The sequence below is a fragment of the Astyanax mexicanus genome, chromosome 18, assembly GCF_023375975.1.
Source record: "Astyanax mexicanus isolate ESR-SI-001 chromosome 18, AstMex3_surface, whole genome shotgun sequence".
Lineage (NCBI taxonomy): Eukaryota > Metazoa > Chordata > Actinopteri > Characiformes > Acestrorhamphidae > Astyanax > Astyanax mexicanus.
The window spans coordinates 15,851,361-15,876,775 of record NC_064425.1 but is presented as its reverse complement, the minus strand read 5'-3'; the positions used below and the strand labels follow the sequence as shown (position 1 = coordinate 15,876,775).

Sequence of the window (25,415 nt, the reverse complement as noted above, 5' to 3'; positions counted from 1 at the left end):
GTAATACCATTCACTTGTGACTGGTGGCGTCTGGCTGGGATTGTCTTTGCAAACAGACAAGCAAATATTACAAAAATCACGTCCATGTAAACTATATTTATATTAATTCCTTGTCTTTATACTCATTTGGCTCAAAGTCAATCCGTAACAGCCAGCTGTTGGAGTTTGTGTAGTTGGAGTTTGTCTTATTGAAGTAAGAACAATTGGCAAATCGTTCCGACGACTGCGTCAGAGCATCTCTTTTAACAGCAGGTCTTGATGGGTTTGGTTAGGAAGGATGACCAGTGACCACCACAAAGCTTACAGAACATGGGATGTAGCGTAGCTGCAGCATCTGTACACGGGTATCTGTCTCAACATCAGAAAAAAAAAAATCCTGATTCTTGTCTTTTCTCCTGTTATTGCTATATGAGTGAAGAGATTTAATTTTATACTAATGCATTTTAATTGATGTAATTAAAAAAGGTGAGAACATGAAAACATGAAAAATGATCAGATAAAATTTAAGGTGCATTTACAAATGTACCCGAGTCAGTGTAAAAGTATTCAATTTCAGTAATATTTAAGTAAACTACAATACTTTCAAGTATACACTACCATGCTAAAGGTTTTGAGATAGCAGTATGTAATTTGATAGTGAAGTGTTGCCACAGAAGGCGTTGGAAATTCTCACACCTGTATAAGTTGTGAGGTGTTATCTTAAAAGTGAGGTGTTCATAGTTTGAAAAAGGACTAATAATGGGGGCAATATGAATGGGATATTCAATTTCTAAAGTTGTGTGTGAAATTAACATTCCAAACATTACCACCCACAGTGGACAGTGCAGTGGGTTGTTATGATAGTGACTGTTGATGTCTGGCGAGAAGACCGAAATCTGTGAAAATTGATTAGCGACTTCGAAATCAGTAGAAATCTCATCAAAATTGAATGCCAGACACCTCACATAAATATCCTGCAGGTTATTGAAACATTCTTTAGCTTCCAAGGTTAATGACAAAAATCATAGGACTTAGTAATAGTTCCATGCCGTGATTGGCATGTTAATGTATTTTCCACCCTGTGGTCCTATCAATACCGTATACCAGATATATGTTTGCACTTCATCTGTTTGGTTAGAATCACCGTTTGATAGTAGCTATTGTTTTATGCTCCGTATGTGAAGCTGAGCTGGGAGAAGAGACCTCGTACATGCTGCTGTCTTGTCTGGAAACTCTTGAAAATTTCATAGCCTTTTTTGTGGTTAGTGAAGCAAGAAAAAGCATATGTACAAGCAAGCTTCATTACAGTCAATCCCTACAACTGTCTCACTGTGAGACAATATGGAGAGACATCTAATTAAATGTATCACATATGGAGCTGTATTTGCACAGGTCCTACTACACTAATGCACAGCAGGCTGAAGTCTAAAGAGCTTTTTTAGTTCCTTTTAGAGAGAAACATGGCCATGATAAAGTGCAGTGTGGTTTGAGATTGAACTGTTTGGTCATGAATGCAGTAGATGCTACATTGCTTAGGCCTTAATTCCCATCACTTCAATGTAACCTGTTTTTATCTCTCAGAAAACCAAAGACTACAGCTCCGTCGTTACTATGTGAAACTATATTTGCCAAAATATTTTTGCAAAAATAGCCGCACTCAAAAGAAAGGGTTGGATTGAGGGCTATAACTGATTACAAGTGTAAACTGATATGTGCAACTTGGTCAAATGTTTTGAGCTACATGTTCAGAAGTAGTGTGTAATGCATAAGTAAGGCAACATGCCAGACATCCATTCAATTTGAAGATGTATAATCATGTATCATGTAAAATCCATCCCACTGATTGACTTGTCAGTCAGGTATAGATCTGATAATGCTGTTAGCTTAGTATCTGTATCTTTAAGGCCTGGGCTGTGATGGAAATGGCTTCCTATTTACTATTTAGGGCACTGTTGAGTATGTATGTATGTAAGCCATTTTTCTTTGGGTGTCCGAATTGTAAGGTCGAAATCGAACATGATTTTTTTTTTTAGGGTACTATAAAATCCCACAATGCATCATGATTTACAGTAAACATTGCTGTTTACTACGCAAGCTGAATGTGTCCCAGAATGCATCACAAATCTCACTACTAAGCGTAAGAAAGCCAAACAAACAGAGCGGACAGCTAGCCATCAGAGTTGCCAGGTTGTTACAGTGGCATTCAGGTAAACCAAATTTGAAATCTGCCAAAATGCAGAGAAAACCCACCCTAAAACTAAAAAGCAGGTGTTCAGCATATAAACATTATTACAGGGTTTTTCCAACATGATATTAAATAAAGTACCTTACCTTAATTGTCACAAAAAAAAAAACATTTAAATTGATTTTATCTGCATTTGTGTCTTATATGTGTTTTGTGTATCATAAGACACAAGAACAAAGAAAAGTGATTACAGTAGATAAAAATAAACTAACAAGCAATGAAAGAAGTAAATACTCATTAATAATAACCAGCACAAACCCTGCTTATTCAAATTTCCACCAGCAGGACTAAAAGCTCTGTCTCTGCAAGTTTAGCATAAGCTAACTACAGGTGCTGGTCAACGAATTAGAATAATTTGAAATAGTGCAATCATGAAATTCTTTGAATGCATTTTTTGTGCAGAAAGCAAATCAGGTGTTCACCGCACCTGTCCTACTCATTAGACTAATCACAGAACTCGTTACCTGGAAAAAAAATTGCTCAGCTGAGCTTTCCAAATGGCCCATTTAGGCCATTTAACTGTGACACTGTTGTTTTATTGAATTAGAATAATGGAGAAACCGTTTCATTGAATTAGAATAATTTTTATTATAATTACAATCATCACTTTCTCAGTATTTTGTGGCTGCCCCCTTGGCTTGTATGACTGCCTGAAGTCTCCGCGGCATCGACTTGACCAGCTTGTCGCAAGTTTCCGCACTCACAGCTTCCCAGGCAGTGGCGATGTTCTGCTTCAGTTGGTCCAGCGTAGTAGGCTTTCTGTCGCGAATTTTCCGCTTGACGATGGCCCAAAGGTTTTCAATGACATTGAGGTCAGGCGAGTTGGCCGGCCATGCCAAAACTTCAAGCTGTTTTTTAGTGAACCAATCTTTGGTCGACTTTGCCGCATGAGCCGGTGCAAGATCCTGTTGAAATATGAATTCTTCTTCGCCGAACTGTTCCTCAACAGTCGGAATCAGGAACGTTTCCAGAACATCTTGATATACGGCAGCATTGACAGTCTTCTTGAGGAAGCAGAGTTTCCCTACACCTCGAGCGGACATGCATCCCCAGACCATAACGCTCTGGGGAAACTTGACGGATCTTTTCACGCACTCGTGGTTGTAGGTTTCGCCACCACGACCCCAGACACGAGGACCTTGGTCACCGAAGGAGATGCAGAAGCGTGATTCGTCACTGAAGACCACTTTCTGCCAGTCTTCAGCAGTCCACTCGCCGTGTTCTTTGGCCCACTTCAGCCGTTTCTCCATTTGTTTCTTGTTCAGCATCGGTTTTACTGCTGGAACGCCAGATTTGAAGCCGAGTTCGCGCAGACGACGGTAAGTGGTTGATCTGGAGACGTCAGCGCCGGTCTGCTTGTTCCACAAGTCGGTGAGCTCGGAAGTGGACTTGAACCGGTTGCTGACTGCGATCTTTCTCAGCTGCTTGTTGTCGCGAGCAGAAGTTTTTCGGACGCTGGAACAGTTGGTGCGCTTGCTGCAGTTTTTCTTGAGAGCTTTGCAGACGGAAGACTGGCTGATGCCGAGCTGCTCAGCAATTTTAGTTTGGGTCAAGCCTTGTTGGCGAATGGCTTGAATTTGAGCCACTATTCCGGTTGAGAGGTCGCGCTGCTTACCCATGATTGATTTTACAACTTAGAAATTCTACTCAACCCTGACTTTATACTGCACAGTGAACACTCTTCACAGAAAACAAAAATTCGAGCATTTATTCTAATTCAATGAAACGGTTTCTCCATTATTCTAATTCAATAAAACAACAGTGTCACAGTTAAATGGCCTAAATGGGCCTTTTGGAAAGCTCAGCTGAGCAAATTTTTTTCCAGGTAACGAGTTCTGTGATTAGTCTAACGAGTAGGACAGGTGCGGTGAACACCTGATTTGCTTTCTGCACAAAAAATGCATTCAAAGAATTTCATGATTGCACTATTTCAAATTATTCTAATTCGTTGACCAGCACCTGTACAACACTGATGTGTTAAATGTCTTAAGACTTTTTTGGGGTTTTTTTTGTCCTCCCGTCAAAGCACATAGTTTCCTTCAGACTATTTCATACACAACTCAATATTTGGCATTAAACCACCCAATCTGGCAACACTGCGAGCCAGTGTACGTTGTTAATTTGAGGTGTTCCTCCATGTAGTTCATTAATGTGGGGATTATGTTTACTCCAGATCCAGATTACGTCACGATCAGGTCAGAGCTTCACTTACTTTAATTCAGAGCTCAGTTTACGTGTTCAAGTGTTTATGCGAGCAGAACAAGCGCATGTTAATGAGGAGGTAGTTTCCGAATTTACTTCTGTTTTTACCGATACATAGTGAATTAAATAGTGTCTCCCTATATATATATATATATATATATATATATATATATATATATATATATATATATATATATATATATAGCGCTACACTAATAAGTGAGTAGGGTGCCATTTCGGTCACAGCCCTGATCTTGAGAAGTAAGCAGTATGTGGATGAGCATTGTCCTGCTGGAATAGTGCACCGGAGTGTGTGGTCAAAAGAGTTTGGCCTCTGGTTGCATGACCTTGTTAATGTAATTTTGGAATATCAAAGTGTCTTTTATAAAGTATGAAAAAAATCTAAGTCAAAGGCACTCTGTAGCGGGGGAATGATTAAAAAGCCTTTAATATGTCATGGCAAGCCAACTTTTAAATTTACTTGCCATGACATATTAAAGGCTTTTTAATCATTTTTCCCTAACAGAGTGCCTTTGACTTATATTTTTTTCATACTTTAATTTTTGCCCGACTTCAAAAGAGCGCACGTTGGAGAGATTCAATGTTCTAGTACTTCTAGTAGCACTTCAGCCTATCTTTTTCTTTGTCTTTAATAAAGATTGGAAATGTTATGAAATCTGGTATCATATGAAATGGATATGCAACCCAGTTTGTAACAACAAACTAGCGTTTGTAACTCACTATTGTACCCCAAGACACTGATTTACTGGTTGTCCCCACCAAGACAAAAGCAGGACTGGAAGCAGGTCATGGAAGATGACCCACTGCAATTCATTACAGTCTGGCATGGCTTCCCACCAAGTTTCATTCCTGTCAGTTGATCCCATCTATTCTATTCTATTCTATTTTTTTGACGCTGGTTGTAAATTGATTTCAGTGTGATGCTCTGTAATAATTAATAAAATCCAGCCTACTCTCTCAGCCTAAGCTTGTATTTGTCAGAAGCGTAATGCAGTTCATTTTGTGTGTGTCGCAGTGTGTGAGCTGTAAATGGCCTGTGGCTGGGCAGAGAGCCATTCTTTAGCCATCAGGAAGGCGGGAGGCGGCAAGTGAGGTGCAGAATCAGCCACTCGATCTTGTGTTGTTTCCTGCACCATGCATTATTCACGGCCACACCAGGGCCATGAAAAATGGCAGTGTGCATTTGTGCATGTGTGCACATTTGACAGAGGAAATAGCCTCACGTCTTTCTAGATGTGTATTGCCAGCTTTTCTTCCCTCGCTCTCACTTTCTTTCCGCACTGAGATAACAACATTAATCCCCCTCCCTCCACAGAAGAAGCTCTGCGAGATTAACAACCCAACACATGTTGTGGACCATGCATGTTATCATTTATTCCACACATGCAGAAGTACACAATAAACCTGTGGAAATAATAATAATAATAAAAAGAAAATCAATATCCAAAGTGAATAAAGGTAGCAAAAGGAAAAGGACTGAAAGAAGGTCACAGTTTTACAGACACATAGCAGCACTTTTGCATCTCGTCAATATTGGCACTGTACCATCGTGTACAGCAAGTACCTGACGTGTTGAACAGGAAGTACTTAAACAAAGGAGAAGAGCGTCCCTCCTGTTGTGTTTCCTGGAGTTTCCACACTTTTTTATGCATTTTGTGTTCATATACATTCATTTGTACAGACAGGCAAAAAAAGGCAGTAGAGCCATTCTCAGGAGCGGGTGCCCATTGTGAAGATGAAAATAAATAAAATACAGTTGTTCAACCATTGGTTCATTACAGCTGTTCAGTTTATGTTATGGGCTTGAAGATTTTGTGTATAACTGACTTATTTCTGTCTACGCTAGTGAACATATGAACATATAAACATATAGTGAAAAAAAAGAGAACTCTCTTACTCTGTTACAACAATTTAATATGTTATGAGGTTGAATGTAATGATGGGAGTGGAGATTTTGCTTGTTTAAAAAGCTAATACAAACAAACATATTTAATATAATATATAGAGGGGAGAAGGATTACAATCTTATCTTTTGTTGAACCAGAGTGATTCAGAGTGGTCATTTTCTCACACTGATGTGAAATGGGTGTTATGGGTTACGGGACTGAGTGAAGGACTGATGGATTTGAGAAAATACTGCAATATTTAGAAACATTAAAGAGGATTTTAGGAAAACTTTCTTTTTGTGATGGTCAATTCTTCAGGTGTCAGTCAGTGGAGAAATACCAAATCATTGATATTTTTTATTGATATTTATTGATTTTAGTTTCTTTAGCATTACAGACTAAATGCATGTGAATATTTTACATAATGGGAATCAGTTACAATTATTCAGTTTTCTTATAGATTTCTCATTGATAAAATCAAATATTATAAGTATTAATCATATTATCCATGTATATTAAAAACTTAAAGGGCACCAAATCTTGAGAATTGCTCTGTAATGGTTTAAGAACATTAGTGAAAATCCAGTGATTACATGCTTGGGTGTTGTTTTTTTTGTTTTTTTTTTTTTATGCAGGTGAACAGTCTTTACCAAAGGCAATATATAGAGTCAAGAAGAAATCAGATACAAAACCAGCATTTCTGTTCACTTTCATTGGTAGGTTTGATGCTAAAAAATAAGATTAACCAATCATGAATTAATATAAAGTGCTTTTAAATCAATGAATGGGGCAGTAAGATACTTGATTATATAGAGCTGTTGGCAACTAATAGAGGTTTTCTCTTTTTTTTTTTTTTTAGCATTGTCTCCAACTGTGTTTGGCCTTAGAATGAATGTTGAAGAAGCTGCAGAGATGCAGTAAATACTGTCAGGTGTGTCATGATACCAGTGCATCATCCCTGAAACAACACAAGGTTTGTTTGTAAAATGGTGTATTTTTTTGGGTGACAATAGAAAACAGGTGTACTGTCTGCCTACGGCATGCCTAAATAGTTGTATAAATATACGGATATATAGCATACATATACAAGTCAGGAGCCTTAACGGGAACGGATTTGCATTCTGCACTAGTGGTAATCAGACAGGGTTGGGGGGGGGGGGACGTGGTGGTGGGGGGGTGGTGGTCTGTGACTAGCTCTGTTTCTCAGAGGGCCTCGGTGCTGAATGTACGACGGTGCAGGCCTCTTCATGCCTCTAGACGTTTGTCCATGCTTCAACAGCTAGTGTAGAGTAAAGAGAGGTTCACATGCGTTTTACAAAACCCAGGCTGCTCCCAGTGGTGACCAGGCAGATGACAGAAGCCACGCCCCTCAACACACAGTATGTACATTCCACTCTAGATACCAATGGCGTCCACCATTATTCATCCAGAACCAAAAACACCACAATGGGAAGTGATGACGTCAGGCTATTCACATACATGCAGGTGGTCGTTTTCATAATCAAAATCTATAAAATCAAGAATACAAACAAAAAAACTCCTCCCCTTCAGAATTGTGTTTCCATTTCCCTTTGACAAAGTCAGCGAGGCCCCAAGGCAGCCAGCGCTGACAAGGCAACAGTCCAGCACTCCTTTGCCCCGTGGTCATTTCCGTGGCTGTATTTTAGTTCAGCGTACAAATCGTTATATAAAATGTACATTAAGAGAGAGTTATATTGCAAATAAATCTGTGCATCTGTATACTTTTGGACTGCAAGACCAGGACTAATATAAGGTTATGATGCAGATCATGGTCCATAGTCTTTGTCTTCTCATTCGCATCCTCCTCATCCTCTTCTTCAGCCAGTCAGTTCCTCACAGGAACAACATAGTCTCTCATACACCGGACAAATAGTCTCTCTCCATTCTCCATTTTTTTAAACCTAGTGTTTGTTTTATTTTACTATTTTCTCAAGCACACGATTACTTAATGCATGCACGTCGTTTCTCTTTAAATAGATCTTTTTAAATAGACTTTTTGCTACACCCCTTCTTTGTTGTTTTTGGCTTTAATTAATAAGATAGAGGACTTTGATTTAGTAGTTTGGATTTTTTGATTTGCTGTAGATGGTCATTGCATTCCTCTTCAAGCGGGTGTTTTCCGTTCATTTGCCGGTTACTGTGAAAAAAGAGAGATGAGAAAAATAATTGTGTTAGTCAGTTTCTGTATATATTAGCTTGACATTTAAGCTTCACACATGTTCACACAGCAGCTAAAAGGATTCTAAATCTAATCCACATCTCTTTCACTGTATCTGTATGTGACACAGATGTGTTATATATGTGGCAGTGTAAACGGAAATAAAACACTAAAACACTTTTTAATTACAATGCAGTTACTACAGCCACTGTATGTTCAGACTGAAAGCCCATATCCAGTTGTTGGCATATGTAGGTTGTACCCTGATAGATTTTTGCAAATCGGAACTATGCAAACTACATTTGGAGGTGGTTTAAAATGCAATTATAATCAGTTTGGTACAGACACATCTCAGACAAATCTTGGATGTTCACACATATTTGTTTGTGATGTCTGCTGTCTGGAAATGCAAATCCAATCTGATCACTTTCAGTTAACAGTATGGACTGTTAGCTCAGCAGATCTGATTTTAGAAGCTAATTTGCCTCTAGTCTGAAAACCAATACACATCTAAAACACTTTTACGCCAAGCCAACTTGAGATTAGCTGTTGTTTTTCAAATCTGAAAAATGTCAAGAAGTTTGAAAATTATCCACCAGTGCAGTCGCAAAGACCATCAAAAACATTATGATGGAACTGGCTCTCATCAGGACCACCCCAGGAAAGGAAGACAGAGAGTTACCATAGGAATCTTTAAAGAGATCGTCCATACGTTTTTGGTGAGATTGTGTAATTGTGTCGAGTATGCGGACCAAGCATTTTATAACATGTTATGGTGAAGGGGCGTTTTTGGATTAATTTTACTCTTTGGACTCTGTTACTCTTTTCAATTCTAATCTTTATTTTTTTTTTTGTTTATGTGTTAATGAGCAGATAAGGCCTGAGGTTGCTGTTCTGATATCTCTATGTTCACAGTAGCTCTTGATTCAGTGCCATTAGCAGTGTAGAGGTTGCTCAGGTAACCAGCAAGAGCTGTAATAAACCAGAAATATGTCCTGGAACCTACTAGACAACCCGTTTTTTTTTTTTTTTTTTTTTTTTTTTTTATAAATGTATTTGGCTTTGCAGGGATAGTCATAGTAGCATATTGTATTGATGCCATTTATAATATATATATATATATATATATATATATATATATATATATATATATATATATATTGCTCCCCCACTCAGGAATAAAACTGCTTTCAATTTAAAATAAAATATATATTTAAGACTTTTGCAATAATGTAAAATGTTCTATTTGTCCTAAATTACTTTTACATATTGTAGGTTGGATTTCTTTGTGCAGTTTGTTAAACACTTGTAACAGTAATTATGCTTTAGAGCCTGCAGAAGAGGGCCTTTCTAGAGGGTGAACTTCTTTTCAGACAGAAAATCAAAAACACACGTAAGACTTGACCTGGGGGCACCTCAACATTTGCTTAAGGCTGTAAATATAATGAACTGTCATGAGTTTAATTTTGAAAACCCTGTATTTCCCTGTAACTGGAAGTCAGTGTTAAAATTGTGTTTCTATTGGCACATTCATCATTTCAGTTTAGGTACAGTGATGGTGACTAATGACTGATGAAGATGTGAGGGTATGTTTTTGTACCTGACACCACTACATAGACTATAATCATAAGCAGGCCCAGGGTGATGGCGACGATGCTGAGGAGGCGAGCCAGGCGACCCAGACGTCTCGCTCCATCCATATCCCCCTGCTGGAAGCTGTTTCTGGACTGAAAGAAAGACAGGAAGAGAAGAAGTCAGAGGAAGAAGGTAAAAATCCACACAGAGTGTTTCTCTCTTAAATATGTATGAACATGTGCTGTTAGATCAGCTGCCAAACAGAGCAGCAGATCTGCACCTGAGCACCGTGCAGACGCTGCAGAGAAACATGATGAGGGACAGAAACAGGTCTTCAGTGGGTGACAGTATGATCTGGACATGAATCTCCACAGTAAAAATGGAATCAGTCCTGACTGTAAGAGCTTTAACTAAACAAAAAATTAAGTTTATAAAGTTTAATATCCAGAGCTACACCTTTTTCTGCTACTCAGTCTGCTCCACTCTTAATGATATTTTACCATAAACATGTATTAGAGAAGAAGCACTTGATGAAACTGACAGATCCATTATCTCTCCATAAAGTTCTTCTTCCATAGTAACTGTTGCTAAGTGGTACAGGCTTTTCAGAAAGTTGGCAGAAATGCAAGTTAAAATAATACTAACACTACTGTAACACCCCCCACTGTAACACCCCCCACTGTAACACCACCCACTGTAACACCAATGACGAAAACACTCTGACGAAAACACTACTGGCTGAAATACCACAGACTGAAACACCACCAACTGAAACACCAATAACTGAAACACCATTGACTGTAACACTCCTGACAGTAACTACACCACCGACTTTAACACCTCTGACTGTAACACTACCGACTGTAACACAACCGACTGTAACACCACCGACTGTAACACCACCGACTGTAACACTACCGACTGTAACACCACCGACTGTAACACTACCAACTGTAACATTACCAACTTGGCACCACCGACTGTAACACTACAGACGGTAACACTGCCAACTTTAACACCACCGACTGTAACACTACTAACTGTAACATTCCTAGCTTTAACACTGCCAACTGTAACACACCCGAATGTAACACACCCGAATGTAACACTCCCAGCTGTAACACTAACTGTAACACTATCAACTGTAACACAACTAACTGTAACACTCCTATCTTTAACACTACTGACTGTAACACAACCAACTGTAACACTAACAGCTGTAACACTACTAACTGTAACACTCCTGACAGTAACACCATCAACATCTTAAATAAAACTGTACTTTACTGTCACTTTGTCACCCTATGTTACTGTATGTAATTTTTTAAATGCCTAATTCTTAATGAGCACCATGACTAGCCCACATGTTTTGTGACACATGAAGAATTTATTTGAGCTAATTTGTCAAAATTATTATTATTATTATTATATATTAACATTTTGTTGTAGAAAATAATGTCAGAACTAGTGAAATGAAAGGTAAAACCTTTATTAAAGTGTTTGAAGGAAACAGAGCTTTAGAAGCTGAATTACACTTTTAAAAGGAGTTAGTTTTGTCTCCAGCACTAACCCAGCACTGCTATATTTTATAAATAAGGTGAAAGGAATAAATACAGACTCACACACTGTCCTGTTAATTCTCTCAGGATGTTCTGTATACGACATTTAGGAACTTCATGAGTTAAGAAGAAACTTTACACACTTTGAGTCTGTGACACGTATGTCATTATGGGTTCTTTAAGGTTTTAGTTTTCCATTTTCTATTTTCTATTTCCATGTTTTATACAGCAATTAAGCCAATTTAAAGTCCAAGACTTCATACTCCAATTTTTTTTTATTTACTTTTTGTGTGTTTTTAAACTTTTAATTTCACCAGTAACATAACAGACTGGTTATCATCTAAGTCAACTTCAAAAATGACAAAATGTAAAATTTTTATAAAGAAGAACTACTTTTGGGGTTGATGATAAATTTTATCAATAGAACATGATGGAACATGATTCTTTATTCTTTATCTGTTCTTTATTCTTGTTTTAAACTCTTTGAACGATGACACAAACTCTAGCTGTGAGCTACAGTTTACTGTTTGGTTAAATAAGTATATTTGCCAATTTACTGTAAAGCTTATCCAGCCTTTTAACAGCTGTTAATAATGTTCAGCTGATGTGTACAGACTGCATGTGCATATCTAGTATTTTCTAGCAGCTTTAGTCAAATTTAGTCAGATTTCAGGACTTGACATATTTTAGGACGGAACTAAAACCTAAATGAAACTGAAGCCTGTTGTAACAGAACGTCTGTAGATGGTTGCGTGATTTGCTTTAGCGCTGTGGAGACGATGTATTCTCATTAACAGGGGCCCTATGCCACCACTCCCCATTAGCCCTTCACTGCACCCTGGGGGGGAGAAACCCTCCAGTAGACTGCATTAAAGCGATCGATACTGAGGAGCAGGCAGTGGCCAATCTCACCCTGTAGAGCTATTCCCATACATATCATCACGCCACCCCTGCACCGGACATGCTTAGTGACATGGGCTGACCTCAGGGAAGTCCTACAGGAGGTGCTAAAATGTCATGAGTCATAAGCATTAACACCAGCTGGCTGGTCATTACAGCGCTGCCGCTGTCCGGGGTGCTGAATAGGCTTTGGCAAAGTGGAGTGAAATAGAAGCACTTTGTTGCAGTTAGTTCCTGTTCTCAGCAGAAAAAACTTCAGATACTCTGAGTAATGCTTTCAGATTTGTTCTCGGTGCTGAGGCTATCTCAGTGATCACTTTTATGTCATGAGCATTAACTTTTCAAAAGAAGTACTTCTTCATTCTTTATTCCTTCATAAAGTAATACAGTTAGCATCTAGGCTGCTTTAAAATTTTAAGTTTACTGAGCTTCACAACTTTTTTAAATAGATTTTTCTACCCATAATTTTGCCTCCACTGTTACTATTGTCCAATTTTTAGCCTTTCCATGACACAGTGCCACCAATCTGGCAGGATAAAGAATAAAGTAATTCCTAATCCTTTCCAAGTTACATGATTCATTTATGCATCTTGTCAAGCAGCTGAACGCACTTACAGGAGATTTCTGCCTGCAAATAGATGCCTGTTTTGGCTAATATACTTATAAGTGATGAGGATATTGAGGGCCATCCTTCCCTTTCAGAGAGAGAGAGAGAGAGTCTTTCAACTACAGATGGCCATGGAATTGCTGAAGAGTGCAAATGCAGTTTACCACAATATGGCCAGCACTTAGACAGTCACTCCACCCAGACCCCTAGAATCCTGTTCTGTTAAAGCTCCACTAGGTAGGATTGAGATTTTGTGCTCGTGGGCTCCCTCTACAGTTGTAGAGTGTAATAAATGTTTCAGGCAGATTAGTTTCTCTTTCTCGTTTTCTGGCTTTCAGAGACATATTCCGTCTCTTTCCAGCTTCTGCTGGAGTGTCTGTATGTTAGTTCGTAAAGAATGAACCAGTAGTCCTTGTAGAACTGTTAGAACTAAAGGTCGGAAAGCAGGTCGCAGTTCTCGCGAGCGTTGGTCTCGGCCGCCTCGGAAAGCTTACAGAGTCTGGTTTGAGCTCAGAGGAGCCCGGCACACGAGACACGAGAGCACTGCTACTCCTCCTATTATACCTCAATGCAGCGCTGCAGTGAGTTTCAAGCTATTATTTTACTTCTTTAAAAATATAAAAAAATCAAACATACTGATAAAAGATCAGTAAACTCAAGACATAGTTTGAAAAATAATTAGAATTTTTGTGTAGTATATGATCATTTAAAGTGTCTTATTCATTTAGGCTGCTTATTTATTGCTTTCTGGAAGGAAACGTTAAAATATGGAACGTTTTAGATTTAAGACACAGTGACTTGATGGCTTTCTAAACATTAATCAAATCAAATCAAATTTATTTGTATAGCGCTTTTTACAACAGGTGTTGGCACAAAGCAGCTTTACAGAAACATGATTACAGGACAAAGAATCAGGCAAAACATTAAACATAGAAAATACAGAATACAGAACCCCCAGTGAGCGCGGAAAAGAAAACTCTGTACCCTGTACTGTGTGTGTTTGTGTGTGTGTGCGTCCACTAATGGCAGAGTTATAATCCCTCCATTGTACTCATTGTACCCATTGCAGCTGTATTTGCTTAGAGCAGAAGACACCACCACACCACAAGCGAGGATACAGTTACTGTACTATCAGGCTGCTCTTGAGGAGAGTAAGGAGCTCCCCAAGCCACAGTCACGCCCTCTCCCCATCTCCCCATCCCAGAGGGAGGCTCCGTCTCCATACTGTCTCTGAGAGGATCTCAGGATCCCACAGCTTCTCCCTCCTGGATCACCACGTCTCTCCTTTGAAACCAACGTTTTGTGTGTAAGTGTGTGTGTTTTGTGTGTGTGTGTGTGTGTTTTGTGTGTGTCATTGGAGAAATGTGCCGTCCTCCCTGTTCTCTCCTTCACTACACTCAGTTTCAAATACTGCAGACTGGCTCTGACATCTTAGCAGAGGTATAATGTGTGGCTTTAGCAGCACAGCTTTATCGATCCCCTGGTCCAATCACAGCGAAAAGCCACCTCAGCGCTTTGAATCAATGGGGCCTCTTGAAAAACGGTCCATAGTAAAATGCCATATGTCTTGCAGGTCCTTAATTCTCTTAAATTCTCTACTTTTAAGGTTAATATAAAACAAACACGAGACGTGTACGATATCTCTGCAGTATGTTGCAGTATGAATTGAGTTGTTCCAGTTCTGAAATCTAATTGGCTGAGCCTGTTGCGTTTAAATCTGTTGCACACAACAATGTGTTGACTTATTAAGCCTCTTTTTAAAATATTTGTAACTATTATGTTTCTGTGTAGCCATAGCCAACAGTAAGTGAGATACATTGCATGGCTGCAGTTATTGTAAAAAATGATTGTTATTGATGGTCATTTTGAATGCACGATTAAGGACCAATGGGATAAGTTAATATGGGAGTGGATACCTTTCAACTGCCTTCTATATATATATTAAAAAAAACTGTAAATGAGCTACAATGCATGGTGGTACCAAAAGTCAATTTATTTGAAAATGAAAGATGGCTGAAATAACAAAATAGATGCAGAGCTTTCAGACCTCAAATAATAAAAAAAAAGTTCATATTCATACATTTTTAAGATAACCCTGGCTTTTAATCACAGTTTTCATGCATCTTGGCATGTTCTCCTCCACCAGTCTTACACACTGCTTTTGGATACCCTTATGCCACTCCTGGTGCAAAAATACAAGCAGTTCAGCTTGGTTTGATGGCTTGTGATCAACCATCTTCCTCTTGATTATATTCCAAAGGTTTTCAAATTGGTAAAATTAGAGAAACTCATCATTTTAAGTTAAGTCTCTTATTTTTTCCCAAAGCTGTAAATATATATTTTTTCTTCCTTCTCTTTCAAGTGGCTTCTACTTCTTGCCAAGCTTTTATTGCTAATGTGAACATGTTCTTAATGTTGTGCCTGGTAAATCATAAAAGTCCAAGGTCAAAGTAAATCATTTAGCATGACCTGTAAGAGGCCAGATGGGAAATATTGGGATAGAGGAAGAAAGCAGGAAGAAAGAAAGGAGGAAAGCAGGAAATGAGGTTAGAAGTGGTAGGTTTGTTAGAGGTGTTAGGAGAGTACAGTTAGTGCTCTTTGAAGAGCTCAGTCTTTAGGAGGTTCTTGAAGGTAGCGGTAGGTAGCTTGTTCCACCATTGTGGATCTAGGGAATAATTAAGAATGTATTCTGGAAGAGCGGAAAGTTTCAGTAATGCTGCACAAAATACCTGAAAAATACCTAATTTTTTTATTTTACTGTATACTGTAACCAATATAAAATAATGCTTCTGTGCGCTAAGTATCTGCACCTAAATTGTATGATTGTAAATACCCAAAAACTGCTTTAATAGAGAAATTGAAGCCTCTCTCTGGAGCTTTAGAGGCTTTACTGCTGAAGGCAGCGAGGAGGAGCTTTGCAGGGATCTAATGATCTATGGGGCTGGAGGGAGAAGGGGGCAGGGCCTGTGCCCACAGTGTGATAAATGGCTGTATTGATTCGCTGCTAGATAAGCTGGCAATATTTTTCTTGTGGATGTGAAATTCTTTGGTGCCTCCGTGGTGCCTCTGTCAAATAACACGCGGGCGTTTATGCGTGTTATCTGACAGATGTGATGGGATCTCCCACACACTCCACCTCCTTTGACCCCACCCTTCCCTCTCCCTTGGTGTTGCCCAGTGGGTAGGGTGTAGAAGCTCTGAGTGCTTTCTCACATGATCCATTAATAATGGAGGGAACAGCTCTGCCAGAATCCAGGGAAAGCTGTGAAGGAGGAGTGGCTGACTGTAAGAGTGATAGCAAAATTGAACAAGAACATTGGATCTTACTGGAAACACACACATAAAAAAAAGAAAAAAAAGGAAAATTACAGTAAAATACTAGCATTTGCTAACTGTATGTTTTTTTTACAGTTTTTATAACATAATCTGAGTTACAGCTTCATGAGTGATGAGTTACATCACTAGTGATGCCCCGACACCAGTAGCGTGAAGACTAGCACATGCCTCGTTCGATACATGTGAAGTCAGACTCCGCCGCTTTTTGAACTGCTGCTGATGCAGCATTGCTGAGTAGCATCACCGCGTGCTCGAAGGAAAGCGCAGGCTCGATTCTGATACATCAGCTCACAGATGCCTTGTGCTGATCGACATCGCCCTTTGGAGTAATGAGGGAAAAGAGCGCCATCTATCCACCCAGAGAGAGCAAGGCCAATTGTGCTCTCTCAGGGCTTCGGTAGCTGATGGCAAGCTACATAAATAGGATTCGAACCAATCTTCTGATCAAAGTACATACATTTACGTAAAAAAGAAAATGACTAAACATTGATGGTGAGAGTTTAGTGACAAGTGAAACATGCCCAGTATGCAAATAGATGGTGCCAGGAGCCAATGGTAAGTGTTTTAGTTTAACTCAAGGGTTCATCAAGGGTTGCACTGCCCAAACATACAGCACACCTTAAAGATCACCATAATTACCTGAAACATCTCAATTAATGAAACAAGATTTTATGAAATGATCCATTTAGACTCTCTGTTTTTCCTCAGCTTTCACTACATGTCCATCAGTCCTGTTTTGAGCAGGTGAATAAACTTAAAGACAGCTTTCAGAAAATACTGTTCTGTACCATAAAGAAATGCCTTAAATCATCAGTATATGGTAATTCTGTAAATAGAGCGTTACTATTTCAAGTATTACCTTATTTAACCCTTTCAAACCTAAATTATGTTCCTGTTATGGACAAAAATATAAAGGCTGTTATAGTCTGTAATGCATACAATATTCTTAAGTTTACTATCCTAATATTAATACATTTTTCTGTGGCGCTGACATGCCCTGATGTTTGAGCTGCTGATTTTATTTTCTAATGCAGTGGGCGGGGCTAAGCTACTGTTTTTATTGGCAGGTTTATGATCTATTGTGATGGACAACAGGTCTCAATTAGTGTTCTGAGCAACAAAACATTTGAAAAAATGAATGCATTATGTCCATTTTAATTGACGCAGGGTCTGAAAGGATTAACAAACAACAATATCTAACCATTGTACTTTGTCCAGATTTTTACTGGATTTTTTTTTTTATTATTATTATTACAGTGCGCCCACACCCTGCAGTCTCCTATACAATCCAACTGACCAACCAACTCAGCTTCTCCTACTGTTCTCTAAAGCTTCTATTTGTCAGTGTGTGTGTGTGTGTGAGCAGGTGCACTGGTAACATGACCTCAGTGGCAGTAAGCATCTATAAAGTGATGTTTCACTCTGTAGTGTAAGAACAGAGCAGCTACTCTTTTAAAAATGTGCAGCCATTCTGCTGCCTCTGCAATTTCCTGCACTTTTTCTTTGATATAGCTGCTGAGCTTTTACATAAAGAGGTGTTCAAACTGGCAGGCCTCCAATCCTAGTGCTCTAGCAGGAGCGTGAATAAACAGAAAGAAAACGTAAACGTGAGGCCGGGAGCTACGGTATGCGGCAGCCCTGACGCCCATATTTCACCCATAGATGTGCCGATGCATGCAGTAACTGCCGAGCAGCCCCGGCCCTTCCCATTACGCCGAGAGCCTGCTCAGTCCAATAAAAGCCTATTACTTCACATCCTCACTCCCAGTAATGGACTCCCTCTGGCTTCCGTCAGCTGCAACCTGCATGTACAATCTTACACACTCTAACACTCACTGTTTCCTACTGCATTCTCCCATTTCCCCATTCATCTCCAAAGCCTGACCCTCACTAACATCTGGGTAATGTGCTGTCTGGTACATTTTACCTGGAAGTTAATGTAATTGATTCATTTTAAGTGATTATCAATGAGATTGTTTTCGTAGTTTTCGGTAAATAAATGGAAATTTAAGCATTGTGCAATTTGAGCACTCTATATGCCAACAGTAAAATTAAAATAAAGTAAAATTATGACACAGTGTTTTATAACTTTTATTTGCATATATGTTTTTACAGCTCTGGAAAAAAAATAGAGACCACTTAAAAATGCTGAGTTTCTTTGATTTTACCAAATTGAAAACCTCTGGAATATAATCAAAAGGAAAATGGATGATCACAAGCCATGAAACCAAACTGAACTGCTTGAATTTTGGCACCAGGAGTGGCATAAAGTTATCCAAAAGCAGTGTTGCAAGACTGGTGGAGGAGAGCATGCCAAGATGCATAAAAACTGTGATTAAAAAACAGGGTTATTCCACCAAATATTGATTTCTGAACTCTTAACACTTTATGAATATGAACTTGTTTTTTTTTTAATTTTGCATTATTTGAGGTCTGAAGGCTCTGAATATTTTTTTGTTATTTCAGTCATTTCTCATTTTCTGCAAATAAATGACAATATTTTTATTTGGAATTTGGGAGAAATATCCGTAGTTTATAGAATAAAACAACAATGTTCATTTTACTCAAACATAAACCTATAAATAGCAAAATCAGAGAAACTGATTCAGAAACTGAAGTGGTCTCTTAATTTTTTCCAGAGCTGTATATTTTTGTTTCAGTCAGTCGTAATATTTGATTGTTTCTCCGCTGCTGCTGTCTTGTGTGTATTTTGTAGCTTTGCCAGTGTGCAGTACCACAAGTGACCAACAGAGGAGCCAAAAGAGGAGCCAGAGGAGGCCCAACAGGAACTACATTCCAAAGCGTATGCTGTAGCTGAGGTAGGCTGCTTTTCTCAACTGCTACATCATGTATATTTATATAGAACCGAGATATCCAGTTCTGAGTAATTTGAAGGATGCAGCTGATGTATCCTTCGCATCCCTCAGCTACCAAGATTTCCCTGCGCACATCCAACAGAAAATAAAAACAGCACCATGAAAAAGTGGTGAAAATGGTGGAAATGAGCAGACCTAGTTTAAAAAGGTTTAAAAAATATTTAATAATAGGTTATCAGGTGACGTTCACGTGTGATGTCATCACAAAGTCACTGTCCCATAGGTGTGAGCAACACATATTCCAACAGATATTAACACCAAAACCAGGAGGGTTAGGACTAGCACATGCCTCCTTTGATACATGTGAAGTCAGCCACCACCTCTTTTCCAACAGGAAAGTGCAGCCACTCGATTCTGATACATCAGCTTACAGACAGAAGCCTTGTGCTGATCAACATCACCATAGGAGTGATGTGGGGAGAGAGCACCATCTACCCACCCAAAAAGAGCAAGGCCGATTGTGCTCTTAGGGCTCCGGTTGTTGATGGCAAGCTGCATGAACAGGATTTGAACCAGCGAATCCCTGGTCATAGTGGCAGTGCTTAGCCCGCTGGACCACTCTGAGCCCCGGCAACACTCTTATTTTTTCTTTTTTGATTCAAAACATCATTTATTTTATCCCTGAAATATAAGTCAGATAAAGCAGCTTTTTGCTAAGGCATTGCTTAGCTGGCTAATTAGCTCACTAATGCTACCCTAGCTGAGGGTACAAACAGAGTATTTAACACTGCAAGCACTGTAACCATGTAACAAGGGGGCATGGCATTCTCACAAACTAGGCTTTATTTTTATTTATTTTTATTTCTTTATAAAAATAAATATTTATTTATTTTTTTAACTTTATTTTAGATTTGATAAAAAAAATAACAGCATTCTTAATAATTTTCAGTCTTTCACCAAAAAGACCTCTTCTAGTCCTCTTCGACTACTGCAACTCTCTACTGGCTGGTCTTCCACTGCGAGCCACCAAACCACTACAATTAATTCAGAATGTGGCAGCACGACTCGTCTTCAATCTTCCGAAGTCCAGTCATGTGACTCCTTTTCTGCGTTCCTTCGACTGGCTTTCTGTTGCCGCCCGCATCCGATTCAAAACCCTAACTCTGGCCTACAAGGCAAAAAACGGACCAGCTCCTTCATACCTGATGGCAATGGTCAAAGCCAGATCTGCACCAAGAGCTCTTAGAGCTTCCAGTATGGCTCGGCTCGAACCTCCATTCCTCAAAACACACAGAAAACAGACATCCAGACTCTTCTCTGTGCTGGCACCGAGGTGGTGGAATGAACTTCCACTGGTTGTCAGAACAGCAGAGTCACTCACGGTCTTCAAACGCCAACTGAAGACACATCTTTTCAAAAAGTTCCTAAACTAATAATCACAAAAAAGGTTCCTAGGGTTCTAAACATGATCAAACTTCGTGTATCTCTTGATCCTAGTCTACAAAGTAGCTTTGAAAAATTGAAGTAACATCGAAGCACTGTTGTAAGTCGCTCTGGTTAAGGGCGTCTGCTAAATGTAAAAAAAACTTAAATGTAAATGTAAATGTAGTCTTTATCAGCATCCTCATTACCTTACCTAAAGAAGAGGACATATTAACTTAGCTGACTAGTGCTAGCCTAGCTGAGGGCAAGTGCAGAATAATCAACAATATGTTCTTTGTTTCTTTAACTTGTGCATTACTGAGTAATAAGGAGAAGCTGGCAAAATTAAAATGGTTTGAAATTGAGTGTTGTGTTATCGTTTATTGCTCAGTCAGTACATTGGTAAAGATACAAGATTGTGTTGTTCTGTAGGCCATCCAGATTTGTAAGGTCATTAATGAACTGACAGAAATAGTCCAGCTCCCTCTCTTTACAATAACTGAGGAAAACTGTAAGGTTTGCAGTTGTGCTGAAGTTCCTTCATTTTTTCTTCCATTCTTTATCAGCATGAAGCCGGGCTAACAGGTGCAATCTGCCCTCTGCAGAGAGGCTAAATTGACTTCGCTCTCTCACCCTCTATTGAGTTAGAGAGCGGCTCTGGTTTCTGCTGGCACTTGCTCCGTTGGCGGCGGACAGAGGAATGCCTGGCAGGTTTGAGTCCAGTCGTGTGGTCAGGCACGGTCAGGCATGCCCTGTTTGGATGACTGTGGTTGGTGGCTAAGCCATGTGTGCAACACAATCTTGGCCATTACTACAACTCATTATAAACAAATACCAGATCTGCCTCAGTTCAGCCAGCTTCTCCAGACTGAGGAAAAGTCCTGAAATGTCTTTTAAAAATCGTCCTTGTATTGGGCCATTTTATATATGTCTCCAGTTTTCACTATTAGTTACTGTGTCACTGAAAATCCCATTTAGAGTATGCACATAATGCTGCTGAAAAAGCAGAGCAAAATATGCTATCTACACATTCCTCTAGAGAGATGACTCCCCACTCTATCTGTAGAAATTAGGATAACAGGTACAAGGACAGACGTAGTGCAGAAGAGTGCTGTTAGGAGTAAAGTGAGGGAGGGGGGGATTGTACACTGATGAAAAACTTGGCATGCTGTTACAGATATGTAAATTATAACACAAAAGTCCTTCCCATTATTCTGTCCAATAAAAAGGCTCTTGGAGGCTACTTTTGTGTAGTGTACCTCTTGGTGAAAGATCATTGACTGCTACATGCCTTCTTAACATATCAAATGAATATCAAATGAAATAGTTCCCTATAAGAGTCTTCTCAGAGAACACCGAATTGGGACACGGCTTCTGAAGCAGTTCTTGATCTTTGACCCTGAAGATCAATGACTTCCACCATCCATCTAAATGAAGGGGCGTTCACATCAAGCAGAGCATCAATCAAGGTCCTGGTCCAGATCTTTACTCTGATTTATCAGTATACTCATGCTCTAGCAGGAACTTAACTGCCAATCAGGCAAAAATCTGGCAAGAAACAGGCCTGTGTGTGTAAGTATTCTAAAACTCTAAAAAGATGTGTTCTGAATACCTTTCAAAATGTAACATTTGGCAAATACAAATACTGTGCATTATCACTATGTTCTGAATTAAGGTTCTACAATACAGGAAAATACTGATTTTAAAATATTTTGCCTGCAAAATACATGGTGGTATTATAACACGTTTTACTACAATTCTACTCTGTGTATCTTATACTGGAGTAAGATAAATTATATTTGGTAGGCATAATCTGGTTCTAGTTGATATGTCATGAAAAATGAGAAGAGCAGTTATTTTCAGCAGCAATTGTGAACGATGTAACTATTGTGCATGTGGACATTTTAATAACAATGCTAAATAATATATTGTGCAACCCCTTTCTAAAGATATTGCCACTTATATCTCCGTTTTATCATTTTATCTGTTTTGACATAATTTGGTAGTTTTCAAAGTTGATATTTTTATCATATCAAACCTTTATCATGATTGGACCAAAACAAATGCTCCAAAATTTTTCTCTTCTCCTGTAAAGTTGAAGAAAATATCATGTTACACTCCATTACCTAAGTGTGATTTACCATCAGTGGCTGAGAAACCAAAAGAATGCAGCTGCCTTGTTTTTTTTAACTAGTCAAAAAAGAAACGCAGAGAAAGACATTAACTCAATTTTACTTTCTTCTATTGATTTAAACTTAAGAGTTAAAATAAAGATTGACTGATTGATTGATTACAGGGTATCACAGTAAGAAGAGTTTTTCTTCCAATACAACATACATTAAAGGCAGATATAGACTTATTTTCACCACCCGTGCCTTTCTTTAAGCCTACTAAAAGTCAAATGGCCACATCTGACTATTATGTTGAGATATCCTACTAAAACTGAGGGAACACCCTCTGTCTCATCATCTCTTCTCGGACAATAGACTCAGTTTCCTCAACTGCTGCACATAAACCAATCAAGCCTTGCACTGAGCCACGCCCAGCATGCTCCCTGCCTACCTCCTCTACTGAATGAGCCTTTATAGAGGAGGGGGGTTCTGTATGAGTTATGAGTCCCTGGTGGAATGAAGCGTTTTGGTTTTGGAGCTTCAGTATAATCTCATTCCCGACAAGCTCTTACCTGGTGGTCAGTTCAGATATTTATACCTTACCAATGGAAATTTTTTACAGATTCAGGGTTTACAGATTACAAGGCTTAATATTTTGCATGGTCTGAACATATTCTATATGGCTGGTGTCCAGGATGAATCCTTTAAAATATCTGATATCTGATTTCATATCCTGTGAAACTGATATGGTATGTCTCACTTGTGTGAACCAGTCTGAACTCGGTTCGTATGATTACTTTCTTCAAAATGTATCAATTTTTCATCAATGGGAATCACTTGTTCTTGCAGACTGTAAAGCCCTGCTATATCTCTGCATTCTAAAGATTTCTTTCTCTTTCACAAAAGCCATCCTATGGCACATGTCCATTCATTCATTACAGTCATGAATAAACCACACTCTCCCTATTCCCACCACTCATCCCATTCTTACCGGACCCCAGATCATGTGAAAAGCATGAGTGTGTGTCAGTCAACTTTTCATGCCACCGCTCCACTCACCATAATTGAGTACACCAGCGCCACAATGCTGACCGGCCACACAGGGCAGAAGCAGGAGAAGATGACCAGTAAGAGATAGTCCTGGGGCTTGCTCTGCTCTTGTACAGCATTGCCTGTGGACGAGGCACGGCTCAGGCTGGTCCGAGACGGTGAGAGGGGAGCTGAGCCAAGCTGCCCAATGGAGCCGGACCTCAGGGGCAGCCCGTGGCCATTCTGGTCGCCGTCCTGTCCCTTTTCAGCCCCAATGCTTATGGGAACCCCATCTCCGGTCGGGGGTTCCGTGATCACAGGGCTTAGAAGTTTCTCAGTCTCATGGGAATCGGTGGGACGGGTGCTGCCATTACCCCCAAGCTGGGACTTCTCAAACCCGCTGTCGGTGTTTATAGCCATTCTTCAGGTCTAGAGTCCACGATCCCGGACGAGCCCCCCTCCACTTTCCGCAGGAAAAAAATCTACTGTTAATTCACGTGACTGTACTAAACTCCCATTATTGTCCCATAAACATTGCCTGTCTGTCTGTAGGTATTTTGTCTAGCCTCCAACAACGACGGAAAAAACAAAGACTTGAAACAAACAGTTCTTTTTTCAAATTCTTGCCCCTGAGGATTGAATGACTTGCAAGGTAGGTCTGAATGGATCTCGAACAGGGGGCTCAAATCACGCAGAGCATCAGTCACAGCCGTGGGACAGCAGCACAAGCCCGGTCTTCTCTCCTGATTGCTTGCGCTCGCTCGCTCGCTTGCTCACCCTCTCCCTCGCTCACTCGTTTGCTCCTCCTCCTCCTCTTCCTCTTCTTCACGGACCCGCAGGAGCTCCGCAGCCCCACGCCACTGTACACCCGCAGGACAGGACCATCGTACACTATCTCTCAGCCTTGAGGAAAAATTAGACCCCCCACCTCAAACAAAAAGCAGGAGGTGAAGTTACTTTTTTCGGGCAGAGCCAGAACACAGAGCAGTGGTGCAGAAAGGGGAGGAGGATGCACCTAAGAGAGTTTTGTGTTGCTGTCCCGTTCAGCCAGCTTCTGTTTCAATGTGTGCACAAGCGCCAGTGGACTCCCCCCAGTCTCTTCACTTCCCTCCTCCCCTTCTCCTAGTCCTCCTCCCACCTCTTTCACTCGTGTTGCTCCCTCGCTCACACAGCTCCTCCTGAAAGGCTGCAGGATGGCTTTACACATCACATATCGTTGGCACAGAGTGAGGACGGTGGGCTTCATTGATTTTGGTTGCAGTTTAAATGCTTTAATGGCTTCGTCATTCATGATTCGTGAGTAGTGATAGTGATCGTGATAAAAGAGTCCACACTTTAGAGGGTGGACCCTGTTTGCTGCACAGTGTGGAACAGGAGGAGAATAATAAATGAGCTGTGGTGTGGTGTACTTACTGCATGACTTGATCTGATAAGGGGGGCTTTATTCTTTCTTTCAAAGCTGCTATATACTGTGCAGAAAAAATATAGGTGGTTTACAACAATCTAAATCAAAGCTAATTGATTCTGGTTTACAAAAATAACAAATGA

The 25,415-nt window shown here is 39.7% G+C and overlaps 1 protein-coding gene across 1 annotated transcript; it reads right to left on the bottom strand.

The window, feature by feature from the left end:
* Window positions 1-5,801: 5,801 nt before the first annotated feature.
* On the bottom strand, window positions 5,802-24,951 carry trarg1a (trafficking regulator of GLUT4 (SLC2A4) 1a). Its single transcript, XM_007245929.4, has 3 exons — window positions 23,898-24,951; window positions 10,113-10,239; window positions 5,802-8,491 (listed from the first exon to the last, which is right to left on the bottom strand). The coding sequence occupies exons 1-3, from the start codon at window positions 24,285-24,287 to the stop codon at window positions 8,478-8,480; spliced, it is 531 nt and encodes a 176-aa protein (XP_007245991.3). The 5' UTR covers window positions 24,288-24,951; the 3' UTR covers window positions 5,802-8,477.
* Between the last annotated feature and the right edge of the window lie 464 nt (window positions 24,952-25,415).